The 15,095-nt window shown below is 37.7% G+C and overlaps 1 protein-coding gene across 1 annotated transcript; it reads right to left on the bottom strand.

The window, feature by feature from the left end:
- Positions 1-1,111: 1,111 nt before the first annotated feature.
- On the bottom strand, positions 1,112-8,223 carry LOC131972102 (galactose-specific lectin nattectin-like). Its single transcript, XM_059333864.1, has 5 exons — positions 8,207-8,223; positions 7,988-8,067; positions 2,255-2,389; positions 1,755-1,863; positions 1,112-1,548 (listed from the first exon to the last, which is right to left on the bottom strand). Exons 2-5 carry the CDS (start codon positions 8,000-8,002, stop codon positions 1,484-1,486), a joined length of 324 nt encoding a protein of 107 aa, XP_059189847.1. The 5' UTR covers positions 8,003-8,067; positions 8,207-8,223; the 3' UTR covers positions 1,112-1,483.
- Positions 8,224-15,095: the final 6,872 nt, after the last annotated feature.

The raw sequence follows: 15,095 nt of genomic DNA on the forward strand, positions 1-15,095 counted from the left end.
GTTTCTCAAAATAAGATAATAGAGGGGCCCATGCTTCATAGAATTTTTGGGTCGACCGTCTAATGCAGGGGTGTCAAACTCAAATACACAATGGGCCAAAATTTAAAACTTGAATAAAATCGCGGGCCAACATTGAACAAATAAACCTTTTAATATATACCAAACATGTTTTGCTTTAACATTAAATATGGAACCAGCAACGCTTATAAACATACAATATATAACTAAATAGTGCAGACATGCAAAATCAAATTTCAAATAAAAAACACATCAATGTCATTAATTTACAATAATAATATAATAATTTGGTATTGCCTCGCGGGCCAAATAAAATTACACTGCGGGCCAAATTTGGCCCGCGGGCCAGAGTTTGACACCCCTGCTCTAATGCAATACTTTATCTTTTCCAACTTAAGGAATAGAATCAGGTTCTTCATCAGACATGAAGAAAGAATCTCCGTGCTTACTGTCGCCAGGTTTTTCGGAGCCACCATTGTTGCTAGCTATGCTGTGTCTGGTTTCCATTTCGCCGTCGTGAGGGTTCAGCAACTATACAAGTGTATTACTTGACGTAGTTTATAAGTAAGTTTACACCGGTGCAACGCTTAATATGTGTGTAAAACTTTGATTATTTAGGTCAATAAGAGAGTTGATCAGGAGTGTCTTCGCCCTACGTCTCTCTCCTACGTTGCCAAACCGGAAGTCCCAGTTTTTAAATACTTTAAACAATCTTTTTAATTGGTTGTACGTTATTATATTTATAAATCCTCTAAAATATATTTTCACAGTGTATAAATGTAATTAGTGTGTTGATAAGTAATGATTTAAATTTAATTAATTAATTAATTAATTAATTAGGTGATTTACCCAAGCTGCACCTGGAAGTTTAGTATCTTTAAATGGATGAATGTATGATAGTTCTGATTAATAATCTCAGTGAACCATTTATACCAGGACTCAGTGAAGTCCTATTATATATATATATATATATATATATATATATATATATATATATATATATATATATATATAATAGGACTTCACTGCAATATATATATATATATATATATTGCATATAATTTATACTTCCTCATTCATTTACTAGACTCTCTATGATTATTTTCACAAACTCAGAAAAATGGAGAAAGATTACACACCAGGAACACAGTATGCTATTTGATTATTTTTAATGCAGTGTAGTTTGTTTCACGATTATTTCTACTCACCCATATTGTGTTAATATATGACAGTTAATGGAAAAAAAATCATAAGAAATAATTATGTTTTGATTTCTCAATCATTCAGTGATTATGACATGATATTCAGAATGAATAATCAGGAGAGTGATATCAGTATTTACTGATGATACTCATGGTTTGGAAGTGAATCATTATAAGCAAGTTCATTAGAATTTCATGCCATCAAAGAGAAAGTGAAAACATCATATTGTGCTGGTTAATGTGATGGAAGATAACAGGAGCCATCAAATTCTCCTGGCACAAACATAAGGCCTCCTGTAGTGACAACGTACATCATTCCAGTAGCGTCCTGTATGAAGAAAAGAATCGCTCAGTACAACAGCATAAAAAAGTGCATATAAATATGTTTAATGTGATGTTTATTTTTAACTCAGGACAAGCCTATAAATACAAGTGTTAATACAACACATAATTTGCCCACACTTTTTTTTCCATGTGTCCATATTCTTTTCAGTTATAAATACCATCAGGAAGGCAAAAAAATCTAATTTGTACCTTTCCAGTTCCCCTCGGTGCAGTCTTCATTCCTTCTGTTGTTAGGCTCCCCCCTACTCCAGTACGTGAAGCGAACCCTCGATCCATCAGTCCACATCCAACTTCTCTCCTGAAAGAGAAAGCTAATTTTAACAACTCCACTTATTGCAAATTACTGATTTTGTAGTGGAAATAGGGTTTATTTTGAAAATGTATTATTGGCTTTAATGAATGGGGGGAAAGTCCAGCCGGTCCATTCCACGGACACAGTTAAAACCCAAAGGTAATCAAGCATTTTTAGGTTTGGGCCCAACAATTGTTCCCGATGCTGCTTTCATAGGTGTGTGAATGAATTCCCAATGGTGGCAGGTGGCACCAGTGTTCCCTGTTAGCCTCGGCCACCAGTATGAATGTGTGTGTGAACGGGTGAATGTGCGTAGTGTGTAGTGTAAAGCGCTATATAAGTGCAGTCCATTTACCATTGATTGTACTAGCACTCTAATAGTCTGGCATTGTCTCACCTGAATTGCATCAAACAGCCCGATCCAAAAACGAACAGTTCTGTGAAACCTCTGGTACATCAGATGCCTGAGGAAATTGTATTCCCAGAGGCTGTGAACTGAAGCCAGGTTTCCGCCAAAATAGCCGCAGTAGCGCTGATGGAGGAGAACGATATACAGAATGAATATGGAAGATAAGATGTAGGAGAGGAAAGAAAAACAAACATGATCATGAGGACTTCCGGTTATGGCGCTGTGCTGAACACACGTGTGACGGAGCTCCCATGAAAATTCAGAGAATAATCTAACCAAATAGCCAGTGTAGGACCTGTGAATTGTCACAACTTGTGCGGAATCAAGAACAACCAGCCCTAATGCCTCCGAAATATGCTGCAAAAACTCAGAAATCATCTAAAGCAGAAGCTACGGGTGATCCGGGAATGGCAGATACTAATGCTAGCAGTGGCGACTCAGATGTGGCGGCTAGCCCAATTCTTAACGCCATTAGCGCAATGAAAGGAGAATTTGTACTGAGGTTTGACGGCGTGAGTGATCTAAAGGCAGTGTCAGCACGTGTCACTGAAGCGGAGGACAGAATTAGCACCAATCAAGACGATGTAGCATCATTGAAAACTCAGACCGACACCATGAAAGCGGCTATCGAAGAGCTAGTCTCAAAAGTGGATGACCTGGAAAACCGAGCCCGCCGCTCGAATCTTCGACTGGTCGGTCTCCCAGAGAAGGTAGAAGGGTCTGACATGTGTGCCTGTCTAGAAAGGTGGATCCCTGAAATGCTAGGTGAACATAATTTTCCACGACCCGTACTGATAGAGAGGGCGCATAGAATCGGCGGAGCCGGCGCTAACGAGGCTGAGGCAGGCGGCCGCTCTGGTGTGCGTCCCAGAGTGGTAATAATGAAGTTCCTAAACTACGCGGACAAGTCTTGGGTCATGAAGGCTGCCAGGAGCAAGGGGGAAATATTCTACGACAACCAGAGAGTCATGTTTTTCCCCGACGTTTCTGCCGATCTGGTCAGACGGAGGAAAATCTTTGACTCGGTGAAAAAAGAGCTGGCTTCCCTCTCCATCCCGACTCTGCGCTATGGGATAATTCATCAGGCTAAACTTCTGGTGACTGTTAAGGGGAGACGACACACCTTTGATACCGCAGCGGGAGCAAAGGACTTTGTGCGTGGATTGAAGGACTGTGTCCTGGGACCCGCGGAAAAAGAGACTACCTGAGACCTGATTGTATGGCTGGTATGTTTGTTTAAGTCACTGAACTACGCTCTCTGACTTCCCAGGGAGCTAATTTAAACACTGTTTAAATCGTGCAAATAGCTGTTTGGTTGCTATAAACGTAGTTTTACTTGTATCAATAATATCTCATGTGGAGCTCTGCTACGGTTGTTGGGCATGCTGTTCCTCGCTGCGCTGTGGACGCAGGCGGACCAGTTAGGCTCCATGGTTTGGATGTGTGTATTGTGGGAGGGATGGGTGTATCTCAGTTGGGGATGTACACTCAGTTATGTTCATAGTGTTATAAGGCACATATTTTTCACTTCATTTATTTACTATCTTTTGTCTTTAGTTTTCAGTCATTCCATGTTTAATTTTTATTCAGGAGACGCATTTGACCCCTGAAGATGTAATCAAAGTGAGGAGGAGGTGGCCTGGTCGAGTATTCTCAGCTTCTTTCAGTTCACACTCACGTGGAGTAATTACATTGATACACAATTCTGTGCCTTTTCACCTTATTAGTGTGGATTAAGATCGATTAGGCAGATACCTCATTATTCAGTGTGAAATTCTCTCAGTTTGATTAAATCTGGTTAATATATATGGGCCCAATGAAGATAATCCGTCTTTTTTTAGACACCTGTTTTTGTCCTTGGCCACTTTACCTGGCAACTTTATCATAGGTGGGGACTTTAATTGCGCTCTACAGCCTGGAATGGATAGATCTACTGGAATCGATGTTTCCCATAATCAGACAAGAAAGGAGCTACAGTATATGAAAGAATTTAATTTGATTGACATTTGGAAAGAGAACCATCCTGACCAACTAACTTTCTCTTGTTACTCCAGTACATGTCAGACATTCTCCAGAATCAATTATTATTTGGTTTCTGCCTCCTTGGTATCTACAATCTCACGATCCTGGTATGATAGCATTATAATTTCAGATCATGCTTCGGTTTCATTTATCCTGAACATGCCCCAATCTTTGAATTACTCCCCAAGGTGGCGTCTCCAGGCATTTTGGCTTAGGGACCCAAAATGTATAGAGTTTATTGGAACACAAATTGATTATTATTTTGAAATTAATACAAATCAGACATCAGCTGCTATACGTTGGGAGGCTTTTAAGGCCTTTTTGAGGGGCCAGATGATTAGCTTCACAAGCTTTAAACACAAGCAATTTAGATTGGAGATGGAACAACTGGAAAAAAAGATAAAGGATACTGAAACAAACTACTTTGCAAATCCTTCTCAACACTTATTTGTGGAACTTAATGAGCTAAGAGCTAAATATAATGTTTTATCTACAAATAAGGCAACTAAAAACTTGATGAAACTGAAGCAGTCCTATTATGAACAGGGTGAGAAAGCTAGTAAGCTCCTAGCTTGGTGTATTAAACAGATGGAAACTGAAAGGCCAATAAATGCAATACAAACAGATGAAGGCTTGGTAACTAGTGACCCTAAAGAAATTAATACGACTTTTTCAAGCTTCTATGAAAATTTATACCGTTCGGATTATTCAACCTCAGCTTTTCAAAAACAAAAGGATTTTCTTGATTTATTAGACTTTTTCCCCTTAAAGCAAGACTCTCAGGCTGCTCTAGAGCTAGACCTAGTGGCCGAAGAATTGTCTGCGGCTATATGTAGCATGAAGGCGGGGAAAACCCCTGGTCCGGACGGGATTCCCATCGAGATATATAAAACCTTTAGAACTAAACTATTACCACCTTTGCTTGATATGTATCGTGAGTCTTTAGTTAGCGGATCCCTTCCTCCTTCTCTCAATACAGCGGTAATTACTTTGTTGTTGAAGCCAGGGAAGACACCCACTCTCTGTGGATCTTACAGACCAATTTCATTGCTTAATAATGATCTCAAAATTCTTTGTAAAGTATTGGCTAGATGGCTTGAACTGAGTTTGCTGGAAATAATTCACTCTGACCAGAATGGCTTTGTGCAGGGAAGGCAGGGCTTTCACAATATCCGTAGAGTACTTAATATAGTGTTTAACAAATCTGGCTGTACGGACACTGCCATTCTGTCATTGGATGCCGAGAAGGCCTTTGACAGGGTGGAGTGGCTGTATTTATTCGAGACTCTGCAAAGGTTTGGTATAGGGGGTACATTTCTTGACTGGATTCGACTTCTTTATGCTGCTCCACAGGCCGTAGTTTTAACAAACGGATTATTTTCAACACCTTTTGAACTACACCGGGGGACAAGACAGGGTTGTCCCCTGTCGCCCCTGTTATTTACCCTTGCTATCGAGCCACTTGCTATGGCGATTCGAAAAAGCACCAACCTGAATGGAATAAAGATAGGAGATATTGAACATCGCATAGCTTTATATGCAGATGATGTAATTCTGTTTTGTTCTAACCTGAAACAGACCCTACCTACTTTACTTTCTCTCACAAACACTTTTGGGGTCTTTGCAGGTTACAAAATAAATATCACCAAATCAGTAATATTATTTATGAATGAAAATGAGAGAATCAACCCTCCAATTCATACTTCTTTTATGGTTTCATTGAAAGGCTTTGTGTAATTGGGTGTGATGATCACTCCTACCATTGACAAAATTGTCCCAGTGAACTACAATCCCTTAACAGATAGAGTTACAGAGCTCATAAACAGGTGGACGAGATTACCTATGTCTATGATCGGGCGCATCAATGCTTTGAAAATGTCAATTTTACCCAAGTATTTGTATCTCTTCCAATCTATTCCACTTGCTCCCCCACTTTCTTTTTTCCGGTCACTTGAAAAGCTCTTCTCCTCTTTCATTTGGAACAACAGGCATCCCAGGCTTAGGCTTACATTGTTATATCTACCATACGATAGAGGTGGACTACAGCTGCCAAATCTTATGTGGTATTACTGGGCAGCTCAAATCAGAGCAGGAATATTTTATTTTGTGAAGGACCATCCCCCAGCCTGGGTTTCATTAGAATCTCACTCAATTAATATTCCTTTGAATTTGTATTTATATTCAGCCAACAAAAACAAATTAGTCAAACAGACCAAAAACCCCTTCCTCAAAAATACAGTAATGATTTGGCACAGTGCTTTGGAATACTTGGGAGAGACTTCCAAGTTATCACAGTTTTCTCCTATCTTTGGTAATGACGAGTTTCAGCCTGGAAGAGCAGACAGCGGGTTTAAAATCTGGTCAACTCGAGGCGTAGCTAAAATAGCTGACCTCTTTAAAGACAATCATACTTTCATGTCTTTCGAAGAACTTAAGGCCAGGTATGAAATGCCCTCAAAACACTTCTTTAAATATCTTCAATTGAGAAGTTTCATACTGTCTAGGCAATGTAATAGGTTGAAACTTCCCCACCTATCTACTCTTGAAGATTTTTCAATGAGATTTTCAGACTCCAAGGGGCAGATGTCCTTTCTTTACAACTTGTTTGTAAGTAAATCCAAAGAGTCATCACAAAACATATTACAATCACGGAGATCCGATGTGCAAGAAAATCTAACAGAGGAAGAATGGGGTAGAGCTTGTTTAACAGCTCAAACTCAAACAGTGAATACAAACTCTAAATTATTACAATACAAATGGATAAGCAGACAGTATATAACCCCAAGTAAGCTGCACCTTTTCAACCCAAATATTCCAGATACTTGCATTAAATGCAAGCAACAAATAGGTTCTTTATTCCATTGCATGTGGGAATGCCCTCTTATACTTTCTTTTTGGAGAAAAGTGTTGAACCTGGCCAGTCGAATCATCGAAAAAGAAATACCTCTCAAACCAAAATTATGTTTACTGAATATTTACCCGGACAATTTTGTGACCTCCAAAAATGAACAATCCTTACTCAATATTTGTTTTCTGGAAGCTAAAAGATGTATAGCCTGCGCATGGAAAAGGGATACACCTTGTACTACTTCACAGTGGCTAACAGGGATGTCTTTCTACTTGGCTTTAGAAAAAATAAGCTACACCTCGAAAAACAAGCTTGACAAGTTTTGGAAAATCTGGAAGGTTTTCTGTAATTTCCTTGAGAAAAATGATATTGAAGTAGATGGCTGGAATGATGAGCTGAACTGAAGATTTATTTATCTTTTTATTTTATCTTGATTTAGCATACACATTTAGAGCTTTACGGACATGTATATGTATCTGTGTGTGTGTATAGATATAAGTATGTATATATTTATTTACTTATTTTTTCATTTATTTATTTTGTGGTTATAAAGCCCCCCTCCCTTTCTCTCTCTCTCTCTCTCTCTCTCTCTCTCTCTCTCTCTCTCTCTCTCTTTTCCCCCAGTTATTTATTTATTTATTTTTATTTATTTTATTTATTTATTTATTTTTTAATCATAATTATTGCTATCATTATTGTTATTATTTTTTCTTGTATGTGCCTTCTTGTTCTATGTTGTTCACCGTTTGTAAATTAGCAAAATGTGCAATAAACCTATGTTTAAAAAAAAAAAAAAAAAAAACATGATCATGAATAACCTGTAGTCCAATAAAGAGTGATTAACTTATTACCTCAGCATCAGCCATGGTCCTTGAAAGTGGCTGAACGACGAAACAGCGTGATCCATAACGGCTCCAACCAGAAGGGCAGCCTGCAACACAGTTGTTATGCCAAACAGACATAATGGAATTGGGATATGACTATAATCTTTAAAAAAAAAAAAAAAATTGTCAATGTCTTTCTCTTACAAACAACATTCAAGCATAAATAAACCACAGCTACCAACCTACCGTATCTTTTCGGAGAAGCGGACCACTGAAAAAACACAAACATTCATGAAATCAGCGTAGAATTTGCACTCTTTAGTTTTTGCGTTGCAGCGTGCATTATCTTAAACAAGTTTGTTGGAGTTTTGTTAGTGTGATGGCTCTATTGTAGCATTGTTTGGAGCTCTGACTGATTAATTGTGAATTGGCACTAAGCTGTAGCTTTGAACAACTTCATGTCCAACAACTTTTAGCATTTGCATCAGTCTAAGTTCCTTTGGCTCAATACTGTGGATGTTTTAGGGTTTTTCATTCCCCTTTACTACTCTGCCTCATGTTTGACCTGTCTTTGCCTCGTAACACCATGCATTCATTTTTTTGTGACATTTCTTGTCAGAGCCAATGCAGTCCTTTTGTCAGGTTTACTCATCTTAGTTAAGAATTTAATTTCCATCCAGTTGAGTCCAGTATTTCTAACATAAACCAAATACCATTTATGCATTCAATGGATGAATAGATCACGTTTATGTAGTAATATTTGATTTAATTACATGAATGGTACGTTTTGGTTTATGTTATATTCATTGAGTGTTCCTAATGTGAACAGTAGGGTTGCAACAATGGTATTGTGGTACTCTATGGCATAATATTGATGGTTATCATATCGTGGATTTGCTTATTTTCAATATTGAATTTTTTTTTTAAAGTGAGATTTTTAAAATGTACTTGCAATTATAAAATGGCTTAAAGTTTCAATTATTATAAAGCGTTTGTTATAAGTTACCAGCTAGTTTTTGACAAGTGTAATTGTAAGAACCATAGAAAATGTTACTTACAGTTCCTGAAATCAACACTCCAGCAGTCACACAGAGGAAGAAAGCCAAGCGAAAACCAAAAGCCATCTGTAAAAAACAACACATCATTTATTTATTTTACTTATACTTGTAGGTATTAGTTACCCTGTACCCTGTAGTCGCTTTGGTTAAGAATGTTAAATTTTTTATTAAAATGTTTACAAAAGCATCTTGATATGTAGCAAACATGCAACATATAAGTTGTAAATATTAGGAGAAGAATACCGAACATAAAATGTTGTCATTAGGTCTGCAAATATTTTTTTTTCCTTTAGAAGATATTCAGTTTGTGATGACATAACTAAACTAATTGATTAAATGACTTAAGCTGTAATTGTCACATTACATTTAGTAAAATAGTAGTTAACCCTTACCCTTACCTTTGCTGTTGTGATATCTGATGTAGTCAAAGGCCGAGTTTGATTTCCAAAAGGTTTACCCATATTTATACTTGTTCGTATGAATTGACCTAGATTCTTTTCCCATTGGTCAACCTTAAAATAGTTGGACATGGGTGTTTCTCCCATGACAACAAAGGAACAAATAAAAATATTTTGGCATTTGCATTAGACCTTCATTAGGGTGTGGATCTGATGGCTGCTTTCATTTTCAGTTAGACATTGGCTTTATACCAAGTTTTGCTTAGCTTTTAGGTTCAAACCTTTTATTGAATCTGTCGAAACATTTCCTATAATTCGGCAAAAACATAGTATTTCAAAGAGCATTTGTTGAGGTTTATTTGTCTGTGTTTCTTGTTATTTGAACTGGACAGAGGAGAAACAGTCCGTCGGGTCTCACTATCTTCACAAACACTACTTAGACACAACACAGCAATTTGATGTCTCTCAATTTGAGTAGATTTTTTTAAATCACCTTTACACAGAATTTTATCTGACATTATTTTCATTTTGTGGGTTTTGTTGTGGTTAACGTGCTGCAGTCCACTCTCCATCTGCACTGTCTCTAATGCTTTGGCGGGGTCACTGTTTTACCCCCTCAAAGAAGCATTTTTATGAACAAAGTAAGTGATATCTGGTTACTTTATACTATCCATCAAATAATCACATAAACTCAAGTACAGAGGCATGCTGCACACCGAATAGGTTCTTAATTAATACTTTTCTACATTTTCAATTATTAAGAAAACATTAAGTTCCATATCACCTTTTTTTCCATTACTTTTCGTGATGTTTTAGGATTTTGAGGTGGTACAGTTTTAGTATTGGTAAGGAGATATTTAGGCAGGATATGTTATCAAAGTCACAACTTTAGTATCGTGACAACATCAGTAGATTCTGTAAGAACTGTAAAGCAACACAGAAACATACTGGCTTTCTTATTGTCTTGCTTGTCTGAATGATGGGGACATGTGTTTTAGTTTGTTCCATCCATCAGTATCAGCAGTATCAGTATCTATCATCTTATCTCCAAGTACACCAACCTGTACAGATCTGTATCAGGAACAACTGTGACAGTTGGAAACAAAATGAAACTTTAAAAAAAATTACAGTTTAAACAACAACAAAAAACTGTTTAAAAATGCAAAAAGCTAGAAGACAAGATGCAAATGCAAAAGGAATGCAGCGATGGGGTTTGGCATACAAAGGAATGGTCTTTAAATCCAAACTCCAATTAAAGGCTTAGTTTTTTGTCACTCCCTTGGCAAGTTAGATCAACAACATTTACATACTGGGAAATGTTCTTTTAAATTATTTGTCACTTCCTTGATGAGCACCCTACCTATCTGTGGCATCAAGAAATATCCAAGGTGCATTTTCAAAGAGCAAACAGAAATCTTAGCATCAAACATAACTACTGACATCAGAAACCTTTAGACCAAAATTCAAAACTAAGTAACTAATGCTGCATTCAAGAGCTCGTATTAGTCACATGGGGTGTACAAAAAGAGAAAAGGTTGCCACAAGGCCAAATTATCAGCAGTGAGGCTTCAAGTCAATGTGATCTTATGTGCATCTGTGTGTGTGTCAGTGTTTAGGAAAGCACTAAATCTCACAACTCTGCAAAAAAGGTGTGTCTAAAAACAAGATAAAAACACTAAATCTGAGGGAAATTATCTTGCTGCATGGACAGATAATTTCACTTGACAAGATTTCTTAAAATAAGATTGTTAAATCGATAAATAATCATGTTGAACGCTTAAAATAAGAAATTAACTCTTAAAACAAGATAAATTATCTATCACTTCTAAATCTAAAGTTTCTTTTATCTTGGTAAGAAACAAATAATTTGCAGTGCACTCTGCTTGGGCCAGTTCATCGCTTTCATAGCTTTAATTTATCTTGTTTCAAGAGTTAATTTCTTATTTTAAGCATACAACATTTCACTTATCAAGTGAAATTATCTGTCCATGCAGCAAGATAATTTCCCTCAGATTTAGTGTTTTTATCTTGTTTTTAGACACCCTTTTTTTGCAGTGAAATTGATGTCTTTTGGAGTCACAAATCAACAATAAGAAAGAATATGAAGGACATGTTTAATAAAACAGTCAACAAGATCTCCAACTCAAACGACAGAAGAGGTCGTCTGTCAGCACCAAAACAACCCACATGAGCTGGTACAGAGCGGAGCGCTTCTTAAAATAGCACACACATCATTGTACATAGACTTCAGGTTCACTGTTGTAATAAAAGGCTGCTGTTTTGTTGAATTAAGGCAATAAAACTAAAACTTCTCTGAGGTGAAGGTAAAAAGTTCCTGGTTAGGCGTTATTAGTTAATAGATGTTTCAATCACTTCATTTACTTTTGTTTTCACATGGGACAAGGACACTGTTCTCCTGGGTGAAAGTCCAGGGTCTGTGTGACCCACCCACCACCTCTCCATCCCACCCTAAGTGCAGCTATTGTGCTTTATACTCTGGCTCAGCATCATTCATAATTACTATGGCCGGGGAGTGTGGGTGTAGTGTGGTTGGGCGTGCACATATTTGTTTGGGTATATGCACCATGTAAGTCCAAAATTAGGAGCTATGTAGAGCCGAATTAATAAAGCAGTTAATCAAAAACAGCAACAAAAAGGTACCACAATAAAACAAGAAGTCACACTGACCAGGAGATTCCTGTGACCCTGGGGCACTCGATTACTTTGCCCAGTCAGCAATCGAGCATTGGCACGATCAATTACTTTAACTTTAAAAACAGAAAAACCTGTTAGACAAGATGCTTGTTCCGGGTTTAGGCGTAACATACGGGAATTGTTAATTAGTCATTGTTAATTCCTTCCAAGCATGTGTGTGAATCTAGGCCATGCATTTTTAGCAGTGTAAAAGTACAGTGCTCTCTAGTTTGTGTGTGTGTGTGTGTGCGTGTGTGTGTGTGTGTGTGTGTGTGTGTGTGTGTTAGCTTTAAAACAAACGTGGACAGTACAGATTATGAACAATTGCTTTTTAGGCAACTTTGGGTGAATTGTCCAGATCCGAAAAGTTGGACTAATTAAACTCCTTAACAGTTCTTCCATATGAGTGAACTGCATGTTCAAAAGAATGTACTCAGCTGTCAGGACCTGTTGCCAGGACCTCTCACCGCTGTCATCCTGCACTGTTAGGCTCATTTCGAGTAGATTGACGTTCGCTTTTTTCCGTTGTCTGAGTCGGCAGAACTCTAACTTCGACTTCCACTTTTACTCTAGGAATCCCATTTATTTAGTTGACCATTAAGAAAAGTTAAAGATAATTTAACTTAATGCTAAAGAATAGGAAGTTCAGTCCTATTGCATTAGCTCTATTGGAGCTGTAATCTTTGGACTAGTGATGCTGAAGTCTTTAGGTACGGTTGGCACAATGCTCATTAAGCTCTCAGCAAAATAGCATGTTCATTCATTAATTTGTCATTTCATTTATTATCCATAACCGCTTATTTGAACCTGGGGCACAGGGGGCTAGAGTAGATCCCAGCTAACACTGGCCAAGAGGTGGTAGGTGGGGTACACCCTGGACAGGTCTCCAGACTATCACAGGACACATAGAGATTTATAGCACCACCGTGTAGCCAAAACAGCATGATGACTGTTTGTCTTTTTCAGCATTATTAGACTTTGTTGTAACAATACAAACTCATGTTGAGATCTTGCCACATGTGTAATCTGGTTCATTTGTGGATTTGAATTTACGTGAATGAAAATGTACAGCATTTCGGGGAAGTGAAGCTGTCATATATGCCCTCCTCAAAGCCACCAAACTTATCAAACAGTAATATCGTTTGACTCACCGATGGTGGCAGCAGTAGACCACCGTTAAATTACTGTTTTGTCAAAGGAGTGTTGTTATCCTCATCGTAATGGGCAGTCCGGCGACGGCAGTAGTGAAGTGGTGAAAATATTCTTAAAGTACCATCAATGTCAGTTTAAGTGTATGCTATAGTTTGAACATTTCAGTTAGCTTGTGTTGTTGTCTGACTTTGGTGTTTTCAAAGCTTAGTTTGGATTCACCAAAGTCATGCAATAACACTAAACAAGCTAACTATGTGAGGCATCATTAAGCCAGCAAATCCAATGTTCTGCAAAATAAAATTGGTGTTTTTGGGCCACACAGTGGTGTAGTGGTTAGCACTTTAACCTCACAGTAAGGGTGTCACTGGTTGGAAATCAGCTTGGGGCTCTTCTGTGTGGAGTTTGCATGTTCTCCCCGTGTCAGTTATGTTAATTAGGGGCTCTAAATTGCCGTAGGTGTGAATGAGAGCATGAATGATTGTCTCTATGTGTCAGCCCTGTGCCTCCCTGATAAGTGGTTAAGGATAAATAATGTTTTTTTGCTGCTGCCACCGTCCACAGCAGATCATTGCCAAGTGTTCGTGCAGGAAATTGATGTTATGCTGATGAGTGAAAGACTGCTGCAGGCCTATTTAATCATGATGATCATCTCTCCGTGTTTTTACCCATCATGTTCAGGAAATTAACCAGAGTCATCTTAATCAAACACCCCTGAGAGGTTTGTTCAAGGGAGCAGTTTACTTTTCCCACCGCTACTCACAGAATCCAGACAGCAGTGAAGTGCTGAACTTTTTTTTTTGTGACAAACTTTTTATTGAACACTTTAAATATTACATTACATTATGAACATAACGCCATTGCCTTGCCATTAAAGATTTTAATAAGAGAGAAAAAAAAGAAAAGAAAAAAGGGGGAATGTAGACAATACAGATACATAAAGACAGTACAATTCACAGTAACACCTTATATGTGAGCAAGTAATGTTATGTCAGAAAGACAACCAATAAGAGTGTCCCAGGCCTGCACTGAAGATGCTCGCACTTAGTGTATGACAGCCAGTGACCTTTCTAAAAGAGCAATGTCTCTAAAGCGATTTAGCCATGAGTATATTATGGTTTTCTTAGCAGCAGTCAAACCTGCAAATATGAACTTTATTTTTTTTTGAAGATTTGCCTGCAGCGATACAGGGCGGCATGAGTCTGTGTGTGATATATATGCTTCAATAGAAATGGATTTAAATAGTAGAAAACACCTCGTCTGCAAGACCCGAGTTATATACTGTATAATAATGTTAAGTGTTAAATATGTTAAATAACTATACAAGAGAGTTGGGAAGTGATGGTCTCTCAGTAAACCAGTAAACCAAATGTGCAGCATTGTATAAAGGATGCATTCATTCCTTTTTGTAGAACTCCACCTGGAGAAATATGGGAACCTTAAGGTTTTGGTGCTCTTTTCATTTGAGCTTTTAGATTCTGATCAATGGGTCTCATACCCTGGGAAATGTTGGCACAAAATGGCAATTTATCCTACAGAGCAGGTTGATTTACTCAAAAATGTGAAAAAATGTTGAATAACAAACATCAAAATAACAGACATAGTTTGGGCAAAAGAGGTTTTTAGTTATAAAATAATTTCTCCACAACAGCTTGGACAAAAGCACAATGCAACACATTTAATAGCTTTAACTGAAATACAACTCTTCTTCAGATTTCTATAGCACATTCTGTAGCTGACGGTTAAAAGGGCAGGGAGTTCATATTTTGCATTCTTTTTTCCTCAGGTCTGAGCAAATAGATCAGTCATTATTAATAATCATAATTAAACAGTATA

The sequence above is a fragment of the Centropristis striata genome, chromosome 5, assembly GCF_030273125.1.
Source record: "Centropristis striata isolate RG_2023a ecotype Rhode Island chromosome 5, C.striata_1.0, whole genome shotgun sequence".
NCBI lineage: Eukaryota > Metazoa > Chordata > Actinopteri > Perciformes > Serranidae > Centropristis > Centropristis striata.